General features: G+C 54.9%; 7 protein-coding genes across 7 annotated transcripts; 3 read left to right on the top strand and 4 right to left on the bottom strand.

Annotated features, from left to right (window-relative positions):
* Positions 1–314: 314 nt before the first annotated feature.
* On the top strand, positions 315–836 carry BBK36DRAFT_1167103 (putative dUTPase; the record flags this gene model as incomplete). Its single annotated transcript, XM_024895000.1, has 1 exon — positions 315–836. The coding sequence occupies one exon, from the start codon at positions 315–317 to the stop codon at positions 834–836; it is 522 nt and encodes a 173-aa protein (XP_024751119.1).
* A 73-nt stretch (positions 837–909) lies between these two features.
* On the bottom strand, positions 910–1935 carry BBK36DRAFT_1167102 (hypothetical protein; the record flags this gene model as incomplete). Its single annotated transcript, XM_024894999.1, has 1 exon — positions 910–1935. One exon carries the CDS (start codon positions 1933–1935, stop codon positions 910–912), a length of 1026 nt encoding a protein of 341 aa, XP_024751118.1.
* Positions 1936–4018: 2083 nt separating this feature from the next.
* BBK36DRAFT_1114983 (hypothetical protein) lies at positions 4019–4936 on the top strand (the record flags this gene model as incomplete). Its single annotated transcript, XM_024890085.1, has 1 exon — positions 4019–4936. One exon carries the CDS (start codon positions 4019–4021, stop codon positions 4934–4936), a length of 918 nt encoding a protein of 305 aa, XP_024751117.1.
* A 380-nt stretch (positions 4937–5316) lies between these two features.
* On the bottom strand, positions 5317–8783 carry BBK36DRAFT_1114969 (heavy metal translocatin; the record flags this gene model as incomplete). Its single annotated transcript, XM_024890082.1, has 2 exons — positions 5317–8255; positions 8318–8783. The coding sequence occupies 2 exons, from the start codon at positions 8781–8783 to the stop codon at positions 5317–5319; spliced, it is 3405 nt and encodes a 1134-aa protein (XP_024751116.1).
* Positions 8784–12150: 3367 nt separating this feature from the next.
* On the top strand, positions 12151–14213 carry BBK36DRAFT_1115067 (serine/threonine protein kinase, AGC family; the record flags this gene model as incomplete). The annotated part of the gene is made up of 4 exons (XM_024890093.1): positions 12151–12976; positions 13045–13344; positions 13401–13782; positions 13838–14213. The coding sequence occupies 4 exons, from the start codon at positions 12151–12153 to the stop codon at positions 14211–14213; spliced, it is 1884 nt and encodes a 627-aa protein (XP_024751115.1).
* A 1105-nt stretch (positions 14214–15318) lies between these two features.
* Positions 15319–16814, bottom strand: BBK36DRAFT_1157480 (seryl-tRNA synthetase; the record flags this gene model as incomplete). The annotated part of the gene is made up of 2 exons (XM_024894015.1): positions 15319–16062; positions 16101–16814. The coding sequence occupies 2 exons, from the start codon at positions 16812–16814 to the stop codon at positions 15319–15321; spliced, it is 1458 nt and encodes a 485-aa protein (XP_024751114.1).
* A 593-nt stretch (positions 16815–17407) lies between these two features.
* BBK36DRAFT_64628 (MFS general substrate transporter) lies at positions 17408–19358 on the bottom strand (the record flags this gene model as incomplete). Its single annotated transcript, XM_024898428.1, has 3 exons — positions 17408–17494; positions 17528–17882; positions 17953–19358. 3 exons carry the CDS (start codon positions 19356–19358, stop codon positions 17408–17410), a joined length of 1848 nt encoding a protein of 615 aa, XP_024751113.1.
* Between the last annotated feature and the right edge of the window lie 2841 nt (positions 19359–22199).

Genomic DNA, 22199 nt, shown 5'->3' with positions numbered 1-22199 from the left:
AGGGTGGCATTCTGGACATCAAATTGCGTGAATGGGTCACACTGGACTGGATCCTGACGGGGACCTGGCTCTGTATACTACAGCACGTAAACGAAACTTGTATGTATCTGCATAGAATGAGCAGGAAGCAGTAGATGGGCCTACCGCACAATGAAAGAAGCTCGGACACTTTTGATGTCCAGTATTGTCTGAGACCCGCGCATATAACAGGCAGCTCGTCTATTAGCACATGCATCACCGCGGCTCATAGATCACATCGCGTTTGCTTCATGCTGTTTCGCTCCGTACAGCTACCAGACTATCGACATTCCACAATGATTCTTAGCGGAGCATCCATCATCAAGCGCGGAATTGTGCGTAACCTGCAATGTACTACTCAGATTCAGCCTTGTGGAGTTGACGTCTCCCTGCGTCGCGTCCTCAGATGGACCTCACCGGCCACAATCGACTTCGACAACACGCGTCGACAAGCCGCCGGCACTACAGAATTAAAATTCGACACCGCCGATTCAGTCAAGCTTGCCCAGGGCTCATATCTCGTCGACTTCAACGAGACGGTTCGTATACCGCTGGACTGCATGGGCCAAGTCTTTGTCCGATCGTCGCTCTGGCGGTCGGGCGTTTCAGTGACGGCTGGCGTGGTGGATGCTGGTTATGAAGGAGCTTTGGGAGCGTTGCTAGACGTAAAGAATCCAGCCGGTATTGTGTTGTATAAGAATGCGAGGCTGGCGCAGATTGTGCTGCATGGGCTGCGGGAGAAGGTGGAGGAGGGCTATCGTGGGGTTTACCAGCATTCGGCGAACAGTCTAGGACGTGATGGACGTGGCAGACTATGATACCATTCTGTTCTCAAGTGAGATTTCTATGAAGAAGAATGGAGGTAAAACGGAAGAAGCATAGAAGTTCTCCCTAGGTACCCGAGTATAAGTGATGCCCCAACACGTCCTGCACAAGCTGGTACAACTTCGCCCTCCGCTCAACGACGCTCTGCTTCCTCTCATTCGACAAGTCCTCATCATACTTCTCAGCTACATTATCCGAGATGATATGCAAATACCCAAAGCGAATCCCTCTCTCGACAGCAGCCTGCGCCATCATGCCCACCTCGGGATCAACAAAGTCAATCGCCTCAGGCAACCCAGCCAACCATTCCTTCGTCTCAAACAAAACACTCCCTAAAGTGACATGCTGACCTGTGATTGTGTAAGACGCAGCAACTTCCGCAACGGCCTTGCCAAGCGCATTCTCCCATTCGACGACTTGGCCCCGGACGTGCGACACTCCCCCTGTCGCGAGCCAGGTATTTGGCTTCACGCCTTGCTTTACGCTGCCGAGCTTGCCAAAGTAGAGGACTTGACGTACGCCGTGATGGCAGGCGAGGAAATGGACAATCTCGCCTGAGATGTCGCCCCAGAAGGAGGGCCGGAAGCCGAGGAAGGCGACTCTGCGGCTGTTGAACTGGCGCTCCGTCCAGGCGAAGCAGTCGTCGCCTGTCCAGTCTACAGGGCCGGTTAGATTCTCTAAGCGATGTACGAGGCCCAAGACGACGGTATCAACTCCTTGGGGGAATCTTGTCAGGTTTGTACCCATCAGGGCTCTTTGAGTGTCCGCGCAAGACAGTCGTTCAAACGAGACAGCAGACGGATCGGTCAAGATAATCCCTTGGCTTTGGAGTATCCTGAGATACGTAGCAATGATCTCGGCATAATGCTGGACATGGTCAGACCCCGGGAAGCACTCGATGAGGAGCCGGTCGCCGTCCTCTCGGGCTGTAGGGCGCTGCCAGTTGAACGGCTTGTCCGCCTTTTCGCCGTGAAATTCAATGGAAGGATTTCGTCTTCTATACGCCCCGATGACTTTGATGCTTTGGTAGGCACGTTCGAGGACTTTGTGGTGGACTTTGATCTCAAGATATCGAGGCAGGGAAGCGCCCATTGTGTGGGTTTCCACCGTCGCCTCACATCGGGGTAATAGCCGGCCGAGAGGCATCTACAGAAATGCATCAGTTATAAAGCTATCAAGAAGCAGTCAAGCCCTTACAGTACCATGAATTATGCGGCATTAGCTGTGAAGAAAAGCCGTGTCCTGAGGGGAAGCAATCGCCAGTTTGAACCAAGGGCGTAAGCCTCCTAGTCAAGAAACACCTCATGTCTTTGATGTATCAAATTTGGCAAGTGGATCAATGCCCGGCGAGGAGGGAGTGATGCATCATGTTTTGCAAAAAAAAAAAAGGTGTGTTTGTGGTTTGTTATCTTGTTTGTTGAAAGTAGTCGAGAGCTAGGCGCTGGTCCAGGGCTGTAAGACGATTAATCCCGCGTCACACAGGCCTTGGAGTTGCACCCACTGCCTTTTGGAGGGGAATGAGTACATTACCAGAAACAGGTATTTCCATAAGCAGTATGCGCCAAAGGCAGCGATCAGAGGTTGTGCCTTGCATTGTATGTGGAATCAGCAGCAATCCCCTTACAAGCTTCATGAGACGTCAACTATATCACATAGCACAGGTCGTTTCCAATACAAAGACATGGCGTCTTCTCTTCTGAAACCACCACCCCTTGCCCCAGTAGGTAACTTTTCGTATCAGGACTACCGGTAGATACTGTTCTCTTGAATACACGCCACTGAGAGAATAAATAGCCTACCTAGCTGCTGCCTATTTCTTTAACGTGGGAACACATGTAATTACTACCATTCGACTGGAAGGAAGGTCTTATGTTGAGATGTGTAACAGATCCCTGGGTACTCCTGCTTCAGAATCAATGAAAGTCGAGCCGATAGAGGAAGCTGCAGCTTTGAAACATTATAAAAGCCCACGACTCTCATTTGATTGTCTTCCATCTTCTACTTCAATAACAGTCCCCTTCATCATCGCGTCGAGCACCCCAAGCCATCTGCTTCCTCTTCGTTTGCTTCAACCATCTCACCATCAGCACCTGGCCCAGTCATCCTTCTAGGAGATAATGGCAGTCAGATGTGGTCGGGTACATCGTTTCTCTTCGGCTTTTGGTACTTCCTTGGAATTCCCCTCTCTTATGTACAAGCTACCAACATCACACCAGCGGCTATGATTGCTCTTATTAGTAAATCAAGTCATTGTATGCTAGCATATGTATTTTGTATGAAATTACTTTCTGTCTGATCAAGAGTATCTCCCCCAGAGATATTCGTGATACTCTGCAGAACAACTCCAACCCTTTATCGTTATCACAGCGTTCCCAAAACGGCAAAAAGCGGGCCCCCTCCAACCGTACCTTTTTGTTTATTTCGATGTCACTGACAGACAGACACTCTCAACTCATCTCACCTCACCTCAACTCACCTCAACCCTCTCCCACACCATCACCAAACTTCTCCTTCTCTTCTCCCCCTTCCACCCTCCTTCACCGACAACCAAAAAAAAATCACAAAAATGAACAGCAACTTCCCCGACCAAGACCACTCACCCCTCATGCTAGACCCCGTCGAGTTCTGGAGCAGCCAAGTCGCCGCCGCCGCTCCCAAACGGCCCTCCAGCGCCGCCTCGCAACAGCGCTTGTCCTCCTCCGTGCGCCGCTCCGCGAGCATGGACCGCGACGACCCCCTGCACGCCGCGCCACTGGCTCAGTTCAAGTCGGCCTCGAGGTCGTCGTCGTCCTCCGACAAGGGCGAGGCGCGACAGGCGCGAATCGCCGTCATGTTGAAGAAAACACCCGCGTCCGTGAACAACAACAACTTGAGGCCGGCAGGCTCATCGCAGAAAGAGGGCGGCGGAAGCAGAAGCGGGAATGAAACGGCGGGAGCAGCAATCTCAGCAGCAGCATCGCCGGCTTCCTCATCACTCTCATCTTCACAGCAGGCGTCTTCACTCTCACGCGTGACGATGAAAAAGGAGACGCCTGTGCCTATTCCTAAGCCGTTTAGCAGCAGCAGCACATCAACACCGGTAACGACGGCTGCATCGACGTCTTCACTTCATACGCCAGTACCGCCACCAAAGCCAATGGCCAACATGAAGACAGTCACGCAACGAACAGCTCCAATGACAGCTTCGACGCCAGTCCCTCTTCCCAAACAGTTCACAGCAGCACCGGCGCCTTCAACCACAATTCCAAATTCCAACACAAAACCAGCCGTCACAGCTCCCGCTCCGCCCCGAATCCAAGCACCAGTCCAGACCCCAGTACCGGTTCCAGCACAAACCCGCATCTCAGTCCAGATACCCGCGCCAGCACCAGCACCAGCACCAGCATCAGCCCACCCTCCAAGCTCCGGCCGAGGCCGACCCAGGGGATGGAAACCCGGCATGTCCTACAGCTCCCTGCGAGGACCAGCCCCAGAGAGGTCCGCCACAGGCAGACCCGGTCGGCCAGCCAAGCCAAAGCCCATCGGCGCCCCATTCGGCCACGCAAAGCGTCGCGGCAGACCGCCCAAGGCGCCGTCTCCCCTGCCGTGGCAGGTCTACCGGTCCCTGCAAACCTCGTTCGTCGCCTTCCTGTGCGAATGGAGCGGCTGCAGGGCCGAGCTGCACAACCTGGACACGCTGCGGCGCCACATCTCCGTCGTTCACTGCCGGAAAGCAGCAGCAGCACCGTTCATCTGCCGCTGGGGTGCGTGCGCGCAAAAGTCGTCGTCGGCCTCCTCGGAGTGCCAAGTATTTCCCGATGAGCCTTCTCTTCGAGAGCACGTCGAAGAGGCGCATCTCGTACCGTTTAGTTGGCACGTGGGAGACGGTCCGCGGAACAGCGGCGGGCCGGTGAAGCACCCGCTGGACGAGGATGGGATTCCAGGCTACTTGAAGGACGAGCAGGGCAACCAGGTGACGCCGTCTATACGCGATCAACAAGTGGAGGACTTTGCCACGTTCAAGCAGAATCGGCAGAAGCTGAAGGATTTGCTCATCCAGATGAATGAGAATCTACCAAGCGAGGAATCGGATTCTCCCCTTGACGAAGATTGACGAGGAAAATAGGTGGTTCGACGCATCATCTCCTACGAAAGTATGCTGTGACTAGTATATTTGGTGCTTCACAGCTTTCAAGGAGTTCAAGAGCTATATAGACTTCATGTATAATTAGAAGCAAAGAAAGCATGACTAACGTGGCAGGATGTTGAATTCCTTGCCCTCACACTACATCTTATGCATCTCGACAGCAATGCTTCCTTCGAATCTCGCAACCGAAGGATTCAAAGTAGTGTGTAGAAAGAAAAGGCAACAGATCAATGTAGGCGTGTTCAAGGTAGTGAATCACCCCTTCATAGGTACTGCTGAAGTATGGGCCAATACCACTGGCACCACAGGCTCGCATCACACATCATGAGCAGCCCAACAAGCCCGACTTAGATCCTCGACCATCTCAACAACGTAGCCGCAGCAATGACGGGCAAAACGCTCACGAGCTCGCCCAAGCCCGCATACTCGGGCGGGATCCTCGCATCGACAAACGCGCCCGCGGCGAGCAGGACGGCGAACAGGTTATACACGAAGCTCCAGCCAAAGTTGAACATGATTCTCCGCATCGACTTCTTGCTCACCGCGATGACGGTCAGGACGCCCGCGAGGCTGGGGCGCATGAGGACGACGTCGGCTGCGGATTGGGCGACTTCGGTGCCTTGTTCGTTCATGTGGATGCCAATGGTGGCTTGGGCGAGGGCGACTGCATCGTTGGTTCCGTCGCCGCAGAAGATGACGACCGGTTGCTTGGACTTGTCGACTTTGTTGCGACCGTCGGTCTTGGGTTGGAGGAGTTCCTGGATGTAGGCTTGTTTGTCGACGGGGGTGCAGCGGGAACGAACGTTTGCCTCGGCGATTCTCAGCTGGGTTGCAACAGAGCGTACGGCGCCGTCATCGTCTCCTGAAAGGATGTGGACCGATATGCCGTTATCAAGCAGACTCTGGACCGTAGAGCCAGCGTCAGACCGGATCGAATCCTGGAGGCCAAAAATTGCAGCGAGAGACCCGCCAACGGTGAAGCCAAAGACGGTATATCCACGAGACAGCATTGACTGCGCAGTCGGGTGAGACTCGAGGCAGAGCCAACGTGAGTTGCCTGCCTTAAGAGCCAATCCGGATCCGCCTGCCACTCCTTCGACGCCTTTTCCTGTCAATGCCTTTGCGTCGGATATAGACGCGGGTGAGACGCCCTGATGTTTGAGATGCAAGGCTATCGCGGCGGACACCGGGTGCTTGATATTCCCTACAAGACCGAGAAGTAGCGACTTTGCAATAGTTTGATCACCGTCGGCATACCATTCTTGCATCAATGCCAACTTGCCCTCTGTTATGGTTCCAGTCTTGTCAAAGACGACGTGCGATGTCTTATGGGCAACCTCGAGGCCTTCTGCCGACTTGAAGACAACGCCTCGCTCGGCTGCAACGCCGCTAGCAATGACCACCACCATAGGGACCGCCAATCCAATGGCGCAGGGACAGGACACTATCAGAACAGTGATTGCGTAGGTGACTGCTTGGATTGTTGCCTCGTTTGCAGGTAGCCCTCGGACCCTCATGCCGACGGCGATCCAGATACAGAACACAGCAATGGTAATGACGACCACGGCGGGGACAAAGTAGCTTGCCACACGGTCGGCTACGGCTTGGATCCTTGGCTTCGACAGTTTCGCCTCGTCTACCATGCTGGCGACGGTACTGATCGTGTTGTCGCCAGGGAGGCGCGTCAGCCGCACATGTAACATGCCTGAGCCATTGACAGTTCCGGCAATGACTGAACACTTGGCATGTTTCTCGACCAGCATGGATTCTCCGGTCATCATAGATTCGTCGACCTCGGACGAGCCAGAGATGACGGTGCCATCGGTTGGAACCCTTGAATCAGGGGCGATTTTGAGTATGTCTCCATACTGAAGGAGGCGGGCATCAATCTCCTTCTCTCCCTCATCAGTCAGAATGACGGCTGTTGGACTCTGCAGAGATCGCATCGAGATGGATTCCACTGCCTTTTGGCGAGCCAGGGCGGCCACCCAGCGGCCTACCATGATGAGAGTCACCAAGAGAGTGCTGGTCTCGAAAAACTGACCAGTCGATAGGGGGCGACCCGAAGCCAGGTAGGCAAAGGAGACGACCGAGAAGATGTAAGCCGCGCTGGTACTGAGAACGATGAGAAGATCCATCTCAATGACTCTCGAAAAGACGAGTGCCTTGAGAGCCTTTGGATAGAATGGACCGGCGACAATGAACTGGACGAGTGTTGCCAAAGCCAACGATGCCGAGCTGTATGCCAGATCATGCTCAGGAAGATGGGCCCAGGCCATGACCAGGACCGGAATGGTGAGGCCGGCTGAAAGCAGGGTCATGTAGCCAATATGTCGAACATGTCTCTTGCCAGTCTCGAGTGATGGGTCGAGGCGGTTTGCCGCGAGATGAATCGGACTGCCTCCCCAGTCGCTTTCGATGAGATCTCTTGCACCAATAAGATCAGCATTGTAGCTGATATTGACTGTTCTTTCATCGACGACCTTCATTTCGGTAACGCCGTACGGCCAGGGCTGATTGACAAAGGCAGCCGCACCACCAGCAGGAACTACAATATCAAGGCTAGAGCCTTGGTTTGAGATCCTTTCACACTTAAACTCGGTAGTCCTCTCCAAGTGCTTAATCACCTCAACCACCGAAACAGCACGGCCGACAAGGTCAAACTCAGCGCGCGCAAGGACCAGGCTGGTCTTTAGGTTCTTGACCGACGGGAGGGTGCCAAGACTGCGGACCAGCTTCGTCTCGCAGCCGGTACAGGTCATGCCCGAAATGCTCAAGATGACATGTCCTTTCTCGTCGTGAGAGAATGCAGTCTTTTCGACATCGACTTCGCGCGCCATGTCAGACAGGACTTTGGTTGATTGTCCGGCAGAAACACCAGGTTCGTTTCCAGCGCAGCAGGAGTCGGCACAAGAGGTTGAGATGCTGGAAGCCTTCACCTTGACTGGGCCATCGCCTGTATCCTTGCATTTGCCATACGTTGCCGCAGGCTTCTTGGAGGAGCAGCAGTTTGCATCAGCCCCACTAGCACAGAATGAGTCAATAGAACGACGTGAACGTGAGGAAGCTGCCTTATTTGAGCGGCTTCGTACACTTGCTCCGGCTGAACGGCGTCGAGGGTTGCAGCAGGATTCCTGACCGAGGGCGATGAGGGCTCGGCAGATGCATCCAAGCGCCTCAAGCTTCTCGATGTACATGTCTCGAATCTTGCGAGAATGGCCTTCACATGATTTTCCGTTTCTGCCTCGAGTGCAGCTGGAGGCAGACTTGCTGGCGCTGCCTTGGCCTGCGAGATCGAGGAGGTTAGCAATACGGAATGATAATCTCTAGAGCGCTATAAGAGCTCACCTGGCTCGAGACCTTGGCATTCACGGAGCGCGAGACGATCGAGGCAGGTTTGGTCACAGCATGGAGAGATTTTGCCCTCGCAGCAGTCTGGTGCTGGCTTATCATCTGGACATGGCTTCTCTTCGTTGGAGCAGCAGCCCTTGTTGCAGCTGGGTTGGGGAGCGCAGCAGTCGTCCTCGAGATTGGCAGCCTTGTCCATGTTCTGGCAAGCCGACTCATCTTGTAGCTCGTCTTCTGAATCACCGCAGCACGAGTCCTGGCATGATTGATCATCGTCCTCGTTGCTGCTACTGTGGTCGTTGTTCAGCTTGCCGCAATCATCAATGATGTCGAGTTCTTCAGCGTTGCCATCGGGCACATGGCCGTCACAGCAGGGATCTTCTTGCTCCGGAAGCTCAACAGAGCAGCTGTCCTTGACGGGAGGAGGCTCAGAAGGCGATCCGCAGCAGCCCGAGCCGCAAGCCATGATGGAAATTGCGCGAATTTGGAGGCTGTAGACGAGACTCGGACGGATGTCGAATTTGAGTTATCGTCGAGTTCGCTGGGCTCATGCAATGGAACGCCAAGCCCGATGGCCCAACGTGGCCGCTACGGGTGCGGAAGATGATTCTTTCCGAAAACCACCAACAATAGAAGCCTTGGCAATCGAAGCATCGTCAAGTCAAGGCAGTGGCTGCGACCTTGAAGGAGGATGCACTATCCGTCTATAACCTGGAGAGAGAATAACCTGGAGAGAGACGCATGTACCCGGTTGATGCCTGAATAGTTGATGCACCCGCTTGAGCTTGATATGACACTACATGTAGTATGGGATACCAATCTCCTTGTATCGAACATGGCAGGGCATCATACTGCTGCAATGCTTCTCTTGTCGAAGCATGCATGCTCTGATCTTGACGACATTCGAGTGCCTTGTGGCTTTGCGAATAGTACCAGTGACAGACGTGTTTACCCTATCGTGTGCCTTACGTGTTACGAGGACTCTAGCTGATGACTGAAATTGTGCACTCGCAAGCCGTAACGAGTTATAGACACCTGATCGAGCTACGTACTTGCCGGTAATTACTCCGGATAGAGCTCCTAAAACGGAACAAGGCCTTGCGCTTCGGGTATCCAGGGTTGCTGGTTTGACAGATGGCAAGTTCAGGCCAGCTGATGACAGCCTCATCTGCAACAACAACCATGATTACCGAGGTCTCCGATCCATGGATTGTCCAAAGAGGGCGCTGCAACGCAACGATTACATACATACACACATCGGCCTGGCAAATGGACAGCAAACCCGAACCGATCAGCACCAGCAAACGGCTCACAGATCTTCACAGACTGGAGCTGCCGGCCCACCTCTGGTTCCGCCGTCTCGGGCTTCAAGGCGCCGGGGAATGGAGACCGGACCGCCGTAGCATCGATTCCATTTCTTCCTTGTTTCTCGCACTCACGATCTGATTACATCATAGCATCCATTGAAATGACAACGCTGGCACTCCGTGCTTTAGCGCAGAGACAATGTCCGATCGAGGCATGACCTGGACGTTGCCCTGCTCACGAACTACCATGGGGGGGCCTGGCCGGAAACATTTCTGGAACAGGCGTCATGTCACGGCGGAGGCCCTCGTACGAGTATGACAAAGTCGCCAGACGCCGAGGGTACCGACCGACTGATGATGCAGGAGCAGGCATCTTTATGCGATCGATGGATTGGACGACAGACGAGTATGAAGAGAGCATTGATGGATGCTTTGCTGCTTTGATAGCTGCATGTGTGCTAATGCAGCCCTAAGCTGTCGGGCACACACCATCGCCTACCTTAGACATAGACTTGCACACGCGGTAACAATACATAGGCGTCTCTGGATATTGCCGACTTGGGGCGCCGAATATTGCCGTCTCGTGGAATCTGCTGCTTTGGCTCTTCACGTTGGTTGGTAAGCAGCACCGCTGTGATTTCTGTCACCAAGGCGTCAATGCCAGGGAAAATACCCAGCCCTGGAAGTTGAGGTTCCCTGTTGAGACTCCGCATTGCAGAGGTACAGATACCTCATCGTCAAAGGTACCAGTACGAACATCGACGGGCACAGCAACAGCCAAAACGGGAAGCATGACGACGGCCTCCAGTTGCTGCATCAGGGCATCGACACACCTGGAAATGTCATTTCGGGCCAAAAACGTCGGAATGATATGGCGTAAGAGTAGAATACGCAAGTCTGCCTTTCTGGAGTGCAAGTCCGACACTTCTGTCGTGTTCCGTGCCGCCCGGAGCCTGCAAATTACTCGCCCGTATCAAGTACGACGTACTCGACATTATAAATGCACAGCCCGGGTCTGGTGAGATTTGATATCGGATACCAGGTTTGCTAGCAGCACCTGGCCATACTGTATCCGTACACATTGAGTATTATGACAGGTTTCTGACCAGGAACCGTGCATCAGTGGCTGTGTGCCCGTTCCTGTGCCTGTGCTGACGAGTGGGCATGGAAAAGATTTCGAAATGTTCGATGTCGATGCAAACGCCATCAATCTCATGACTCGGCTTATACCGTACGGATTACGTCGTGCCACAGCAGACAAGAATGGTGCAAGTCGCGATCTTGCCCAGCCAAGCTCGGGCTAACAAGGTGCGAACGGTTGAAACAAGCCTTCTCGTACCGCTACAAGCGCCGAGATGGCCCCTCCTCCAGCGCCCCCTGAACGCCTCAGGTCACCCTATCCGCCGTGGCCCCCCCGTAGCCCAATTGTCCCGCTCCGCTAGAGCGCTGAAACAGCCTGGATGGCCCCCCCGATCTGACGCCAGAACCGCTGAACGAGGGCTTAGCACGGTGCTAGGCCTGGGGAATGCCTATTCAGCACCCCAAAACCGCTATCCAGCACCCCAAAATTTGGTGGGAGGTACAAAGATGTACATGTATAGAGGCAGACTTCCGTGCTTTTCCTTAACGAAGAAAAGAGACTGTGAAAGAAAACTTATAAGAAATGAAAGCCAGTCTTATAGAGAGTATGATCCTTTTTTAAAACTCCTGGTTTTCTCAGCGAAATTGCATGGCTTTTAGAGCTTTCTTTGCAGAGATAAAGTGCTGATACTTGAGGTGTAAATGCTGAGTCAGCGTGCGGCTAGGTACTTTGAGTTGTGTGGCAGCGCCAGCATTAGGAAAGTACCCTGGGGTGCTGGATAGCGGTTTTGGGGTGCTGAATAGGCAATCCCCTAGGCCTGTAGTGCCCCGTGGCGACCAAGTACCGGTACCTGCGCGCGCCTCCGCCTGGCCTGGCCAGTGATGAAGCGTGCAGAGCCAGGAAAGATGATGCCTGAGGCACAGTGGCTTGCCGTGAGCGGACCGGCCCACCAGCACTTGTCTCAACTGGCCCAGCGGGTGCTGTGAGGGTACCTCGTACGAATCCTCGTACTCGTAACCCATACGTACCACTACCATTACCGGTAACTGACTTGGCCCTGGAACTTTTGCGGGCAGAAACCATCAATCTTCCCTCATCAACTTGGACGCGGCCAATACTCGAGGCCTCAATCGTTTCTGTCGTCCTTCATCGGCCATTCGCTGCACAGACTCTCGCTGCCGCTCCATCAGCGCCTTCATCCTCCCCGTCCTGCTGCGCGAGCCATGGCCGCAGTTGTTTGAGCGAAACACCCCCGTTTAGCGTAACCCGAACATTGATACCGTCAAGACAATCCACCGCCCGCCTCCGCATCCTACCGTCGTGTCCTCCCTCGCCCTCGCCCTCGCCCTCATCTTCATCATCGTCGCCCTTTTCGACGCGACAACCGCATCCCTCATCCCACCATCATCATCACCGCCGCCATCCTCGGACTCAAAACACCCACAATGCCGTCCAAGGCCGCCAACAGTTCCGCAGGGGGCCAGGTTAGCAATCGCCTGCGCAACTTCTTCCGCATGAACAGCAGCGCGAGTAGCATCGCCGAAAAGGAAAGAGGCAGCAACTCCCTCAGCCTGAACAACGTGCCCACGGGCAGCGGCAGCGGCAGTGACTCGCATTCTTCCAAGACGTCTCGACACACCAAGCTGTTCAACAGCACCGTCGGCCGCCTGAGGTCACATACCGTCGCCAGCGAGAGCAACAAGCTGGAGGAGGCAATGAGCCCGACGGCCCTGGCCAACCCCTACTTTGCCCACCAGGGCCAGCCCGGCCTGCGCCATCACAACGAAGGCTCTGTGCCCCCGAGTCCTCCCGACACGCCGACCCTCAAGGTATCAGGCCCGGACGGCACCGAGGCCGAGCAGGCCACGAGCGAGACCAAGGAAGAGCTGGCCCGCAGGTTACGGAGGGTTGCTAGTGCGCCCAACGCCCAGGGGCTTTTTGCGAGCGCGGGCAACAAAGGCGAGCGCCCCGGCACCGCTGAACTCGGCAAAGACCCCTTGATCCAGAACGCCAAGTCAGGGTCGCTGGGTCTTGTCGACGGCAAGGCCGACGCCGCGCAGCTGCTGCACACCGAAGACACTCTGGGCGCTCTGCCTCCGCCGCAGACTCCATTGGCCTTCCGCAGGACGTACAGTTCCAACTCGATCAAGGTTCGGGACGTCGAGGTGGGCCCGTCCAGCTTCGACAAGATCAAGCTCATCGGCAAGGGTGATGTGGGCAAAGTCTACCTGGTGAGGGAGAAGAAGAGCAACAGGCTCTATGCCATGAAAGGTAACCAAATGCCAGCCTGCAGATTGACGCCGTCCCTCCATCCGCTAATTCCAAGTTTCAACGCATAGTCTTGAGCAAGAAGGAGATGATTAAGCGAAACAAGATCAAGCGCGCGCTCGCCGAGCAGGAAATCCTCGCGACGAGCAACCATCCGTTCATCGTCACCCTCTACCACTCGTTCCAGTCCGAAGACCATCTTTACCTGTGCATGGAGTACTGCAGTGGAGGCGAGTTCTTCCGAGCGCTCCAGACTCGGCCCGGCAAGTGCATACCTGAGGATGACGCCCGGTTCTACGCCGCCGAGGTCACGGCTGCGTTGGAATACCTCCATCTCATGGGGTTCATCTATCGAGATTTAAAGCCGGAGAGTACGTGTCCCGCCAAATCAACGCTGCGGCGAGTCAGTTGACTAATGTGCTTCCAGATATCCTGCTTCACCAGTCCGGCCACATCATGTTGTCCGACTTTGATTTGTCAAAGCAGTCTGGCCCCGGCGGCAAGCCCACGATGATTGTCGGCAAGAACGGAGCCAGGACGGACTCTCTGCCGACCATTGACACGCGATCATGTATTGCTGACTTCAGGACGAACTCGTTTGTCGGCACCGAAGAATACATTGCTCCCGAGGTCATCAAGGGCAGCGGCCACACGAGCGCGGTGGACTGGTGGACGCTGGGCATTCTCATCTACGAGATGCTCTACGGAACGACGCCGTTCAAGGGCAAGAACCGAAACGCTACCTTTGCCAACATCCTGCGCGAGGACATTCCCTTTCCCGACCACACCGGAGCGCCGCAGATTTCCAAGTATGTCTCAATATCAAGTATCTGCTGCGATGGTCGTTGCTAACGTGTCTCTTAGCCTCTGCAAATCACTCATCAGGAAGCTGTTGATCAAGGACGAGAACCGGAGGTTAGGTGCCCGGGCTGGCGCCTCCGACATCAAAGCCCACCCCTTCTTCCGCACCACCCAGTGGGCGCTGATTCGCCATATGAAGCCGCCGATTATCCCCAACCAGGGCCGTGGCATTGACACCATCAATTTCAGAAACGTCAAGGAGAGCGAGAGCGTCGACATTAGCGGGGCCAAGGCCGTTGGTGTCCCCCTGGATAGCGGGCTGGCGACTCCCGGCACCGAGGCTACCGATCCGTTCCTCGAGTTCAACAGCGTCACGCTTCATCACGATGACGATGTGCAGTTTCACGACATAAATTACGCGTCGTCACCTTCATCTTGAAGCTGAGATGGCCCTTGCTGAAACGGGGGCTCGCGTTTCTCTTTTTTCTCTTCTCTTCTCGAGGCTTCGGCCGTATCTTTGATTTGCATGCGTGTACACGGTTAAGGTCATGGGATTTGTTCAGATTACGACATTTTGAGTCTCTTTTATTTCAGCGATCAACTTTTGTGTTTTCCACCATCATTATTGCCCCGGAGGTTGATGATGCCTGCATTGGCAGCTGTCCCATCCATTCGCTCCTTTCTTTTGCAACCTTTGGCAGCAGCGGCACAAGCTCAGGAGATACACACAGACAATACGCACAAGATGCATAGCGGATTTTGTACGATGCATTACGCCCCTAAATTTCGTTTAGGAATAAAAAAAAAAACAAAGAAAAAGTCTCTGTGTAGCAGCGTCGTTGCTTTCGTCTCTCATCTGGGCGTTTTTCTTCAAAAGGGAGTTTTTGTGTGCTGGGAATGGGCATTGTGTGTTATTATCATTTTGTAAAAAAACTGTCGACAAGTCTACCTTATGGAGATGGAACGTCTGATCTAACAAATAGAACAAGTATCTTGTGACAGCTGCAGTTTTCCTCGGAGGGGTTATGATCTCCAAGTGACTTCAAGGTCGTGACTTTTCTACTGTGATATTGCACACCAACGGGATCTGGGGGGGGGTGTTCACTGGTTCTTTGACCAGATGCAGCAGCACGGCTTCAAGAGTTTGTCGTGACAACAGTTTACTCCTGGGTACGGGGAACGAAGAGACGAAGAAACGAAGCGATGAAGATTGTTTTTCCTTGGCCCCTTACCGGAATCAGTAGAACAACCTGTAAGTATTGACAGACGTTGAAATCAAGCTCGGCATTGTGAGATTCCTTGACTTCATTCTCCTAGTTGGGATTCTCCTCCCCTCTCCTTTTTCTGATACTTTATCGTACACAGTAATCCCCCCCTCCTTATTCATGAGGCTTCACCAATTCCCCCTTACGGGACGGATGATCCAGATTCCTTTGATACAAAAATGCACTGATGTGCCGGGGGAAAAAAAAGAGTAATGCCTCCAACTCATAAGCTCACAAGACAAACTTCGTTTGAGCCCCTCGAGAAATCACTTCATGCCCTCAAGCCATCATCTCCCCCGCATTCCCATCCTTCCTCCTCCTCGCCGACGGCCCGATCCTCTCCCTGCCGCCCATCCACGGCCGCAGACACTCGGGGATCGCCACCGTGCCCTCCTCCTCGTCCCACCCGTTCTCCAGCAGCGCGGCCAGCACCCGCGGCACCGCCAGCGCCGTCCCGTTGGCCGTCCAGGGAAAACCGAGCTTGCCGCCGCTCGTCTTGAGGCGCGTCGCGAGGCGCCGCGTCTGGTAGTCGGTGCAGAGGCTCGCGGACGTGACCTCGCCCCAGCCGCCGCTGTGGTGCTCCCTGCTGGGGAACCAGGCCTCCATGTCGATCTTGCGGGTGGCGGACGCGCCAAGGTCCGTCGACGGCATGGACAGCACGCGGCAGTAGAGGCCGAGCGACGAGAGGATCTCGGTCTGCATGTCGAGCATCTCGTCAAAGACGTCGCGCGCCTCGAGCTCGTCCGGCTGTGTCCAGGCAAACATCTCCACCTTGGAGAACTCGTGCACGCGGTACAGCCCCTTTGTCTCGGCCCCGCGCGCGCCCGCCTCGGCGCGGTAGCACCGCGACACGGCGACGCGCTTCATGGGCAGGTCGACGGCGTCGAGCGTCGCCATGGCCTTCATGCCCGCGAGCGGGATCTCGGACGTCCCCGCCAGGCACAGCTCCGGCACGCCGCGGTCGGCGTCGGCCTGCGACCGGGCGATGGCGTAGACCTGCTGCTCGCCGTTCTGGTCGCGCGGCTGGAAGCCGCACGCGGCGCCAAGCCGTGCTTGGTCACGACGGCGAGCGCGTACTGGATCAGGGCCTGCTCGAGCTGCGCCGCCTCGCCCACGAGGTAGTACCAGCCCCAGCCGGACGCCGTCGCCGCGCCGGCAAAGTCGAGGATGCCCAGCTCCGCGCCGATGTGCACGTGCGACCTCCAGAGCGCATCGGACCCCTGCTCGTCGAACCGCGGGGGCTCGTTGATGTAGCTCAGCACCTCGGGCTCGTCCCCCCGCGGCGTGTCGGCGCTCGTCAGGTTGGGCAGCTCAAGCGCCAGCTCCTCCATCTGCGCCACGGCGTCGGCCTCCTTCTTCTCAATCACCGCCAGCTCGCTCTTGAGCGCCCGCGCCTCCTCCTGCACCCTCTCGCGGCTCATCTTCTTGACGTCCTTGAGGTCCTCGTCGTCGCTGCTCGTCGCCGAGTTCGCCAGCTCCTTGCGCAGCAGGTTCGACCGCTCCCGAAGCGCGCGCGCGTCCTTTTGCAGCTGCTGCCACTCGGCGTGCAGCTGCACGATCCTCGCCGGGTGCGCCGCCTGCCGCCGGTAGTTGCGCTCCAGGCACGTCTGCTCGTACAGCGCCTGGTTCTGCCGGATGTGCTTGATGTCGATGATGGGCTTGGGCGCCGACGACGGCCGCCGGACGTCTGAGAAGGTGCGCGCGTAGAGGCTGAGGTTGTTGCGGGCTTGGAGCCGCCACTGGGGGCAGCGCAAGCGGCACAGGGGGGTGATCATGGCGGATATTGGCGAGGCATGGTTTGTGATGTCAAGCTGAAGCTTGGCCAGCTCCAAATCGTATGGATTGGTGGTGTGGTGGACTGAGCTTGGATATGCAATTAAGCAGAAGGCACGGTGGGGGCGGGCACTGTGTCTCTCTTACCGGGACAATCCTTGATTGGGAGTTGAGGGAGTTCGTTCTCACAACATGATGGATCCTTACAGCCAGCAACAAACGTCCTTTGATATTATCCAGCCATGTTTCACAGCAACGGTCAAATCACAGTAATTAAGATACCATACGGCGTTATTAAAATTATCTAATCCATCGGCTTGATCGCTGTTCCATCCGCTGCAAGCCAATGGCTCGTCTTCATCGATGCCCTAATACATCATCATGCATCGTCCCCATGACTAAAGAACATTATTCATGTAATATAACGCTTCCAAAATCCAAAATCTCTTTCATAAAACGCCATGCTCACACAGCCGCCGCCCAGTTTTCTGTAACTCAAGTGGTATCAACCCAAAACGTAAGCCCATGGGCAAAAATGATGATGCCAGAAAAAATGAGAACCCAAAAACCTTCACAGAGTCGCCGCCGAGTGACCCTACACACTCTCTTCGGGCCCCGAAGCCTCGCTGCTCCTCTTAGGAGCATTGGCCAAGGCCGCTTCATGTCCGGCCTCCTCCTTTTCCTCGCCATGGTCGGCAATTGTGTCCGAACTGACGGGCACATCCGCCGGAGCGGAAAACACGGGGGCGATCTTGCTCTTCGCGCGAATCTTGGCGCCGTAGAAGTAGAAGACAAAGGGAATGGGAGCGAGCACGAGGGCTACGCAGCCCAGCAACGTGGCAGCCCATTCGATGTGCATGCCGTTGAACATTTGCCGCCCGAAAAGCGGGAAAGCGGCGCCAAAGAGGGATCTCATGAAGGTGTTGCCGGCAAGGGCTGAGGCGGCGAACATGAGGTAGGCATCGACAAGATAGTTGAGGGCTTGCAGGAAAATCGACATGAGGCCAAAGCCGGTGAGGATACCGCTAACAGCGGGAGCTGCCCAGTGGATGCTCTCCTTGTATCCAGTCCTGACACCTTGTTAGTTGCTTATCATCCAAATGAAACCGCTGAGACAGATTCTTGCAGAGTCAAACTTACCATCCAAACCAAAAGATGCCGCCGGCGAAAGCAACGCCACCAACCATCATGTTGGGCAATCGCCACTCGGGAATCGGGATTCCATGGTTGGCTGCGAGCTTGCGGTTGTACCATGGCACCTGGAGAATGATGGTGATGGTCGCGAGCAGCTCGCCAATAATCATTCCGAAGAACGTCAAACCGGACTGGCCCGAGTTGAAGTGGTGGACACCGACGAAAACAAGGGGGTACGCGGTAAAGAAGAGGTAGAGCAGCCCATAGATGAAGCTCATGTAAATGGACAGGAGGAGGATGATTGGCTCGGTGAACAGGAGTCGCAGCGGACGGGTAAAGTTCTTGCTGACGAGCTCGCCAAAGTCGATTTCGATTTCCTCCTGCTTGGCATGGATACCCCAGTTCTTGGTCCGGCGTCGCAGTTCCGAGGCCTTGCTGACGAGGATGACGGGCGGATAGGACTCGCTAAGGAAGAACATGTCAAGAATCAAGGCAACAAATCCCATGATGGCGGCGAGATACTCGGTCCAGCGCCATCCCAGGTGTGAGTCGACAATGAAGCCGCCGATGAAGGGCGCGAGCATGGGGCCAGTGAAGACAGTCATGGAGAAGATGGCAATCGCCGTTCCTCGAGTTCTGTTATCAAACATGTCGGAAAAGACGGCGGCAACGACAGCGAGGGGACAGGCGCCAAAGAATCCGGCAAAGAAGCGGCAGATGAGAATGGTCTGGATGTCCTTGGCCGTGGCCGTTGCGATGGTGAAGACGGAGAAGCCGAAGATGGAGAGCACAATGGGCAAACGACGGCCCTTGAGCTCGGACAGAGGGGCCCAGAGACTGGGACCAAAGGCAAAACCAAGCACATAGAATGAGGTGCCCAGGATGCCCACCTCGAGGCCGACGTCGAACTTTTCGGCCACGGTGCTAGTAGCAGCGGAGAAGATGGACGATGTGAAGGTGGTGGTGACGGTGGTGTAGGCCAGCATGGCGGAGGTCAGGAGCTTCTTTCTTATGGGCCAGTTCTGGGCGTGAAGGGGGTCGTCGGGGCCGTCAAACTCGACGACATACTCCTCCTGGGCGGGCAGCAGTGGGGGATACGGCTTCCCACCGCCAAAGGGCGGCAACGGCTTACGAGAGGCCCTGCTCTCGGAGCGAATCGACCCACCGACAGTATTAACGTGCTGGCTTCGCTGAGTAGCAATACGGCTCAGGGCGGTGGGATGGCGCTCCAGGTCGTTTTGTGTAGATACGCGGCTCATGTTGCGGCGGAACATGCTTCCATGGTCCGTGGACGCAGACGAGGCTGACGATGCCGTGATGACGCGCTCGATCTCGTTACTAGCCCGGCGTCGATAGTGCTCGGGGGAGGCATCGCGCTCGGCCTCGATGAGCTCGCGGTCGAGGGGATCCATGATGTCTGGGACGACGACGCAACACTCGGTGTGCGCCTCTCCGTGTGGTGATATCTGCGGCCTGCGGTTGGCGACTGCGAATCGCTTCCCAGCTGATAGCTACCGAGGAGCTACAGTAGAGGGGACCTTGTAGTATAAGGTATGTACAAGCAGAGAAACGAGAGACGAACGAGGACGAAGCTCGTGATATGGATGAAATCGCTGGCTGGGAATATAATAGAGAATATGACAGGAGGTCGAGGACCAGAGGTGTGAGGAGAAGGCGTCCAAGTGGAAGATAGACGAGACCCAGAATAAAGCTGCAGGGGCTTGAAGAGAAAAAAAAAATATGCTTGTTGGTGCAGGGACGGCACTCGTCGATTGGTGGAGGAGTCTACAGTACTCTTGATCGGGCGATGGCTGGACGGGATATCATGTACCGGTACGAACCCCCGGTCGGCTTGGAGCTGCCGAGTATTACCGGATTAGGACAAGCGGGTGGTCGGCTAGTGCGAGTTGGGGGGAAGCGCCGAGCTGGCGGGGTCTGTTAGGTAAGGTGTGGACTGCAGGCGGACGGCGATGATGCAGTGATGAGAGGTGATGAGAGGCCGCGGAGAGAGAGAAGGGCAACTGTCGGTATAGCTGATAAGAGGAGTTGGTTGATGTTGATAATGGTAACAATAAAAGGGGCTTTTCAATCGGTTTCTATTGGAACGTGAATGGCTGGCTGAACAGAGGATGAAACCAACGACACGACAAGACACAGATGCAAACAACGATGACCAAGCCAATTGCGTCCAGCTGGCTAACTAGCAGGGCGATAACAGTAATTCCCAGATGAATCTGGACAATGCATGTAAGACGACGCGGCGCATTCGCTCTTTATATGAATTGAATTGCCAACGGCCCGGTCTGTCAGTGAGAGTAACGCCGGGCCGTTAATAGTTGGTATTACGAATTGCGACTATAGTAATACGCCGTAGAATCTGGCTTACAAGTCCTGATTACAGAGCGCTTCTCTGTCGTTCATGTAAGTCGGCCTCCACCCCCCTCCCAAAGTCGCCCATCCTCTTCCACACGGAAGTCGGGCCTCGACGACAAGAAAAAAACTCTGCGCCCTGTTCGGCGGTCCCCTGCATGGACCATCCCCTATTTCTTTCTTCCGTTCGTACGATACGGTCGACGGAGGCGCGAAACAATGGGGCCCTTGCTTAAGCCCGAACGCTTCATCGGGGCTGGAGCCGCCTAGACTATTCAACTGCCATGCGCACATCCCGCATCTGTGGCGCCGGGTCCACCGAGCTTGGGTGAGCAGCCATCAAGCGTCCAAGTGTCTTCATCTTCGCCGAATCGCGTGTGGGCTGTTGATGCCCGATTTCATTTCACGAGGGACCAAATCTTCCCTGTCTCGTTTTAAGATTTTTTACAGTTTTCATGGTTGCCAAGAAGCATTTCAATGCCCTGCTCCACAGCATTCAAATCTTCAACTCCATTCTTCTCGTGTTTTGATACTTGAGATGAAAGAGAGACAGTCATGACACGTGAAGCTCATACTTGGGCAAGTATGATCGCATCGATACCCACAGCTGAGCGCCCATCAGATTTCAAATAATGTAATCACAGCCTCTCGGACACGCTCTCCATGGAGTGTCCGTCCGAGGAGATCAACTTGTAAATGATGAGAATTGCCCGCCTTGTCTTCTGAGTCTATCCGCCGCGCTTCGTTCGGCCGGTGTCGCCTTCTCGTAACTGATCTATCGCTGCCGAATGACGTAGTTGCCCAAGCATCCCGTCTTTGTTCCTTCTTCATTTATTTTTTCTTTTTTTTTCGTCTTCATGTTCGCTTGCCGAAGCCCGAATTGATGAACTGCGAGACCGAAAGCGAACCGTGCAGCTTGCATTTCATGAAGAACTAGTCCAAAGCGAGTTAGCCTGCCAATAGCTGAAGCCCAGCACAGACCAGAACTGCAGCGTTGGCAATCAGCGGCTGTCGTCGGGACAAAACACCGCTGCTATCCAGCTGGGTCCTGTCCAGCAAGCTTATCAAGGAAGAAAAAGGCACAAGAGGAAACAAATCATAAAGCGGAAAAAAGAAGGAAATAAAAAAAAAGAACTGCTGCAAGGAATTGTCCAGCAGATTCCAGGGACCGCGTTGGCGGAGCGGCCATGTTTTATATGCCGGGCTTACGTTGTGGCTCTGATTGGCTGATCAACACTTGCCGGGGACGGAGAATATGCCCAAAAGTCCGACGCCGAGGACTTTGTGCCCTTTTTTGGCTGGCAACGGAGAATGCAACACCCGTTGCCTTGCGAATGCGCAATTGCTTCTTGCTGCATCGGCCATTTTCGAACGAGGAAGCAAAAATGGCATCTGTATGTAAGTGCCGCGGAGGGCTGGAGCGGCAGCACTACCGTAGCTCCCGGGCTCCATCGTATCGCATCTCCTCTCCTTGCACCAGCGATCGAGCTGTGCGACGATGGAGTTGTATTGGAACGCTTCCATGCAGCCTTCCATGTTACCTAATCCTGCTTACTACCAACTTTCATTCCAAGGCGTAAACAGGACACCACGGCCTATTTCAACACTCGCAGCTTTCATCAAGGAAATACTCGTATATACGAGTAGATTGCATGGCGATTTACCATGTAGTCTGTAGATCCATCGAATCTGGAACCGGCATCTAAACCAGGGGAATTCTGCCTGGACGACCTTGCTGCTAACAAACCTTGTCTTCGGCATAGCTTGCCGACTCGATAGTCATCGCCCTCTGCAATAGTCGTATGACACAGTTGAAAGCTCCAAGTTGCTACCAATCATAACAAGGATAACCAATCTCCATCCTACACAAGAAAGCACTCCTT

This window comes from Trichoderma citrinoviride (assembly GCF_003025115.1).
Source record: "Trichoderma citrinoviride strain TUCIM 6016 unplaced genomic scaffold BBK36scaffold_4, whole genome shotgun sequence".
NCBI lineage: Eukaryota > Fungi > Ascomycota > Sordariomycetes > Hypocreales > Hypocreaceae > Trichoderma > Trichoderma citrinoviride.
Note: the sequence above shows the minus strand (reverse complement) of the source record. Positions and strands in the feature narration are given on the sequence as shown.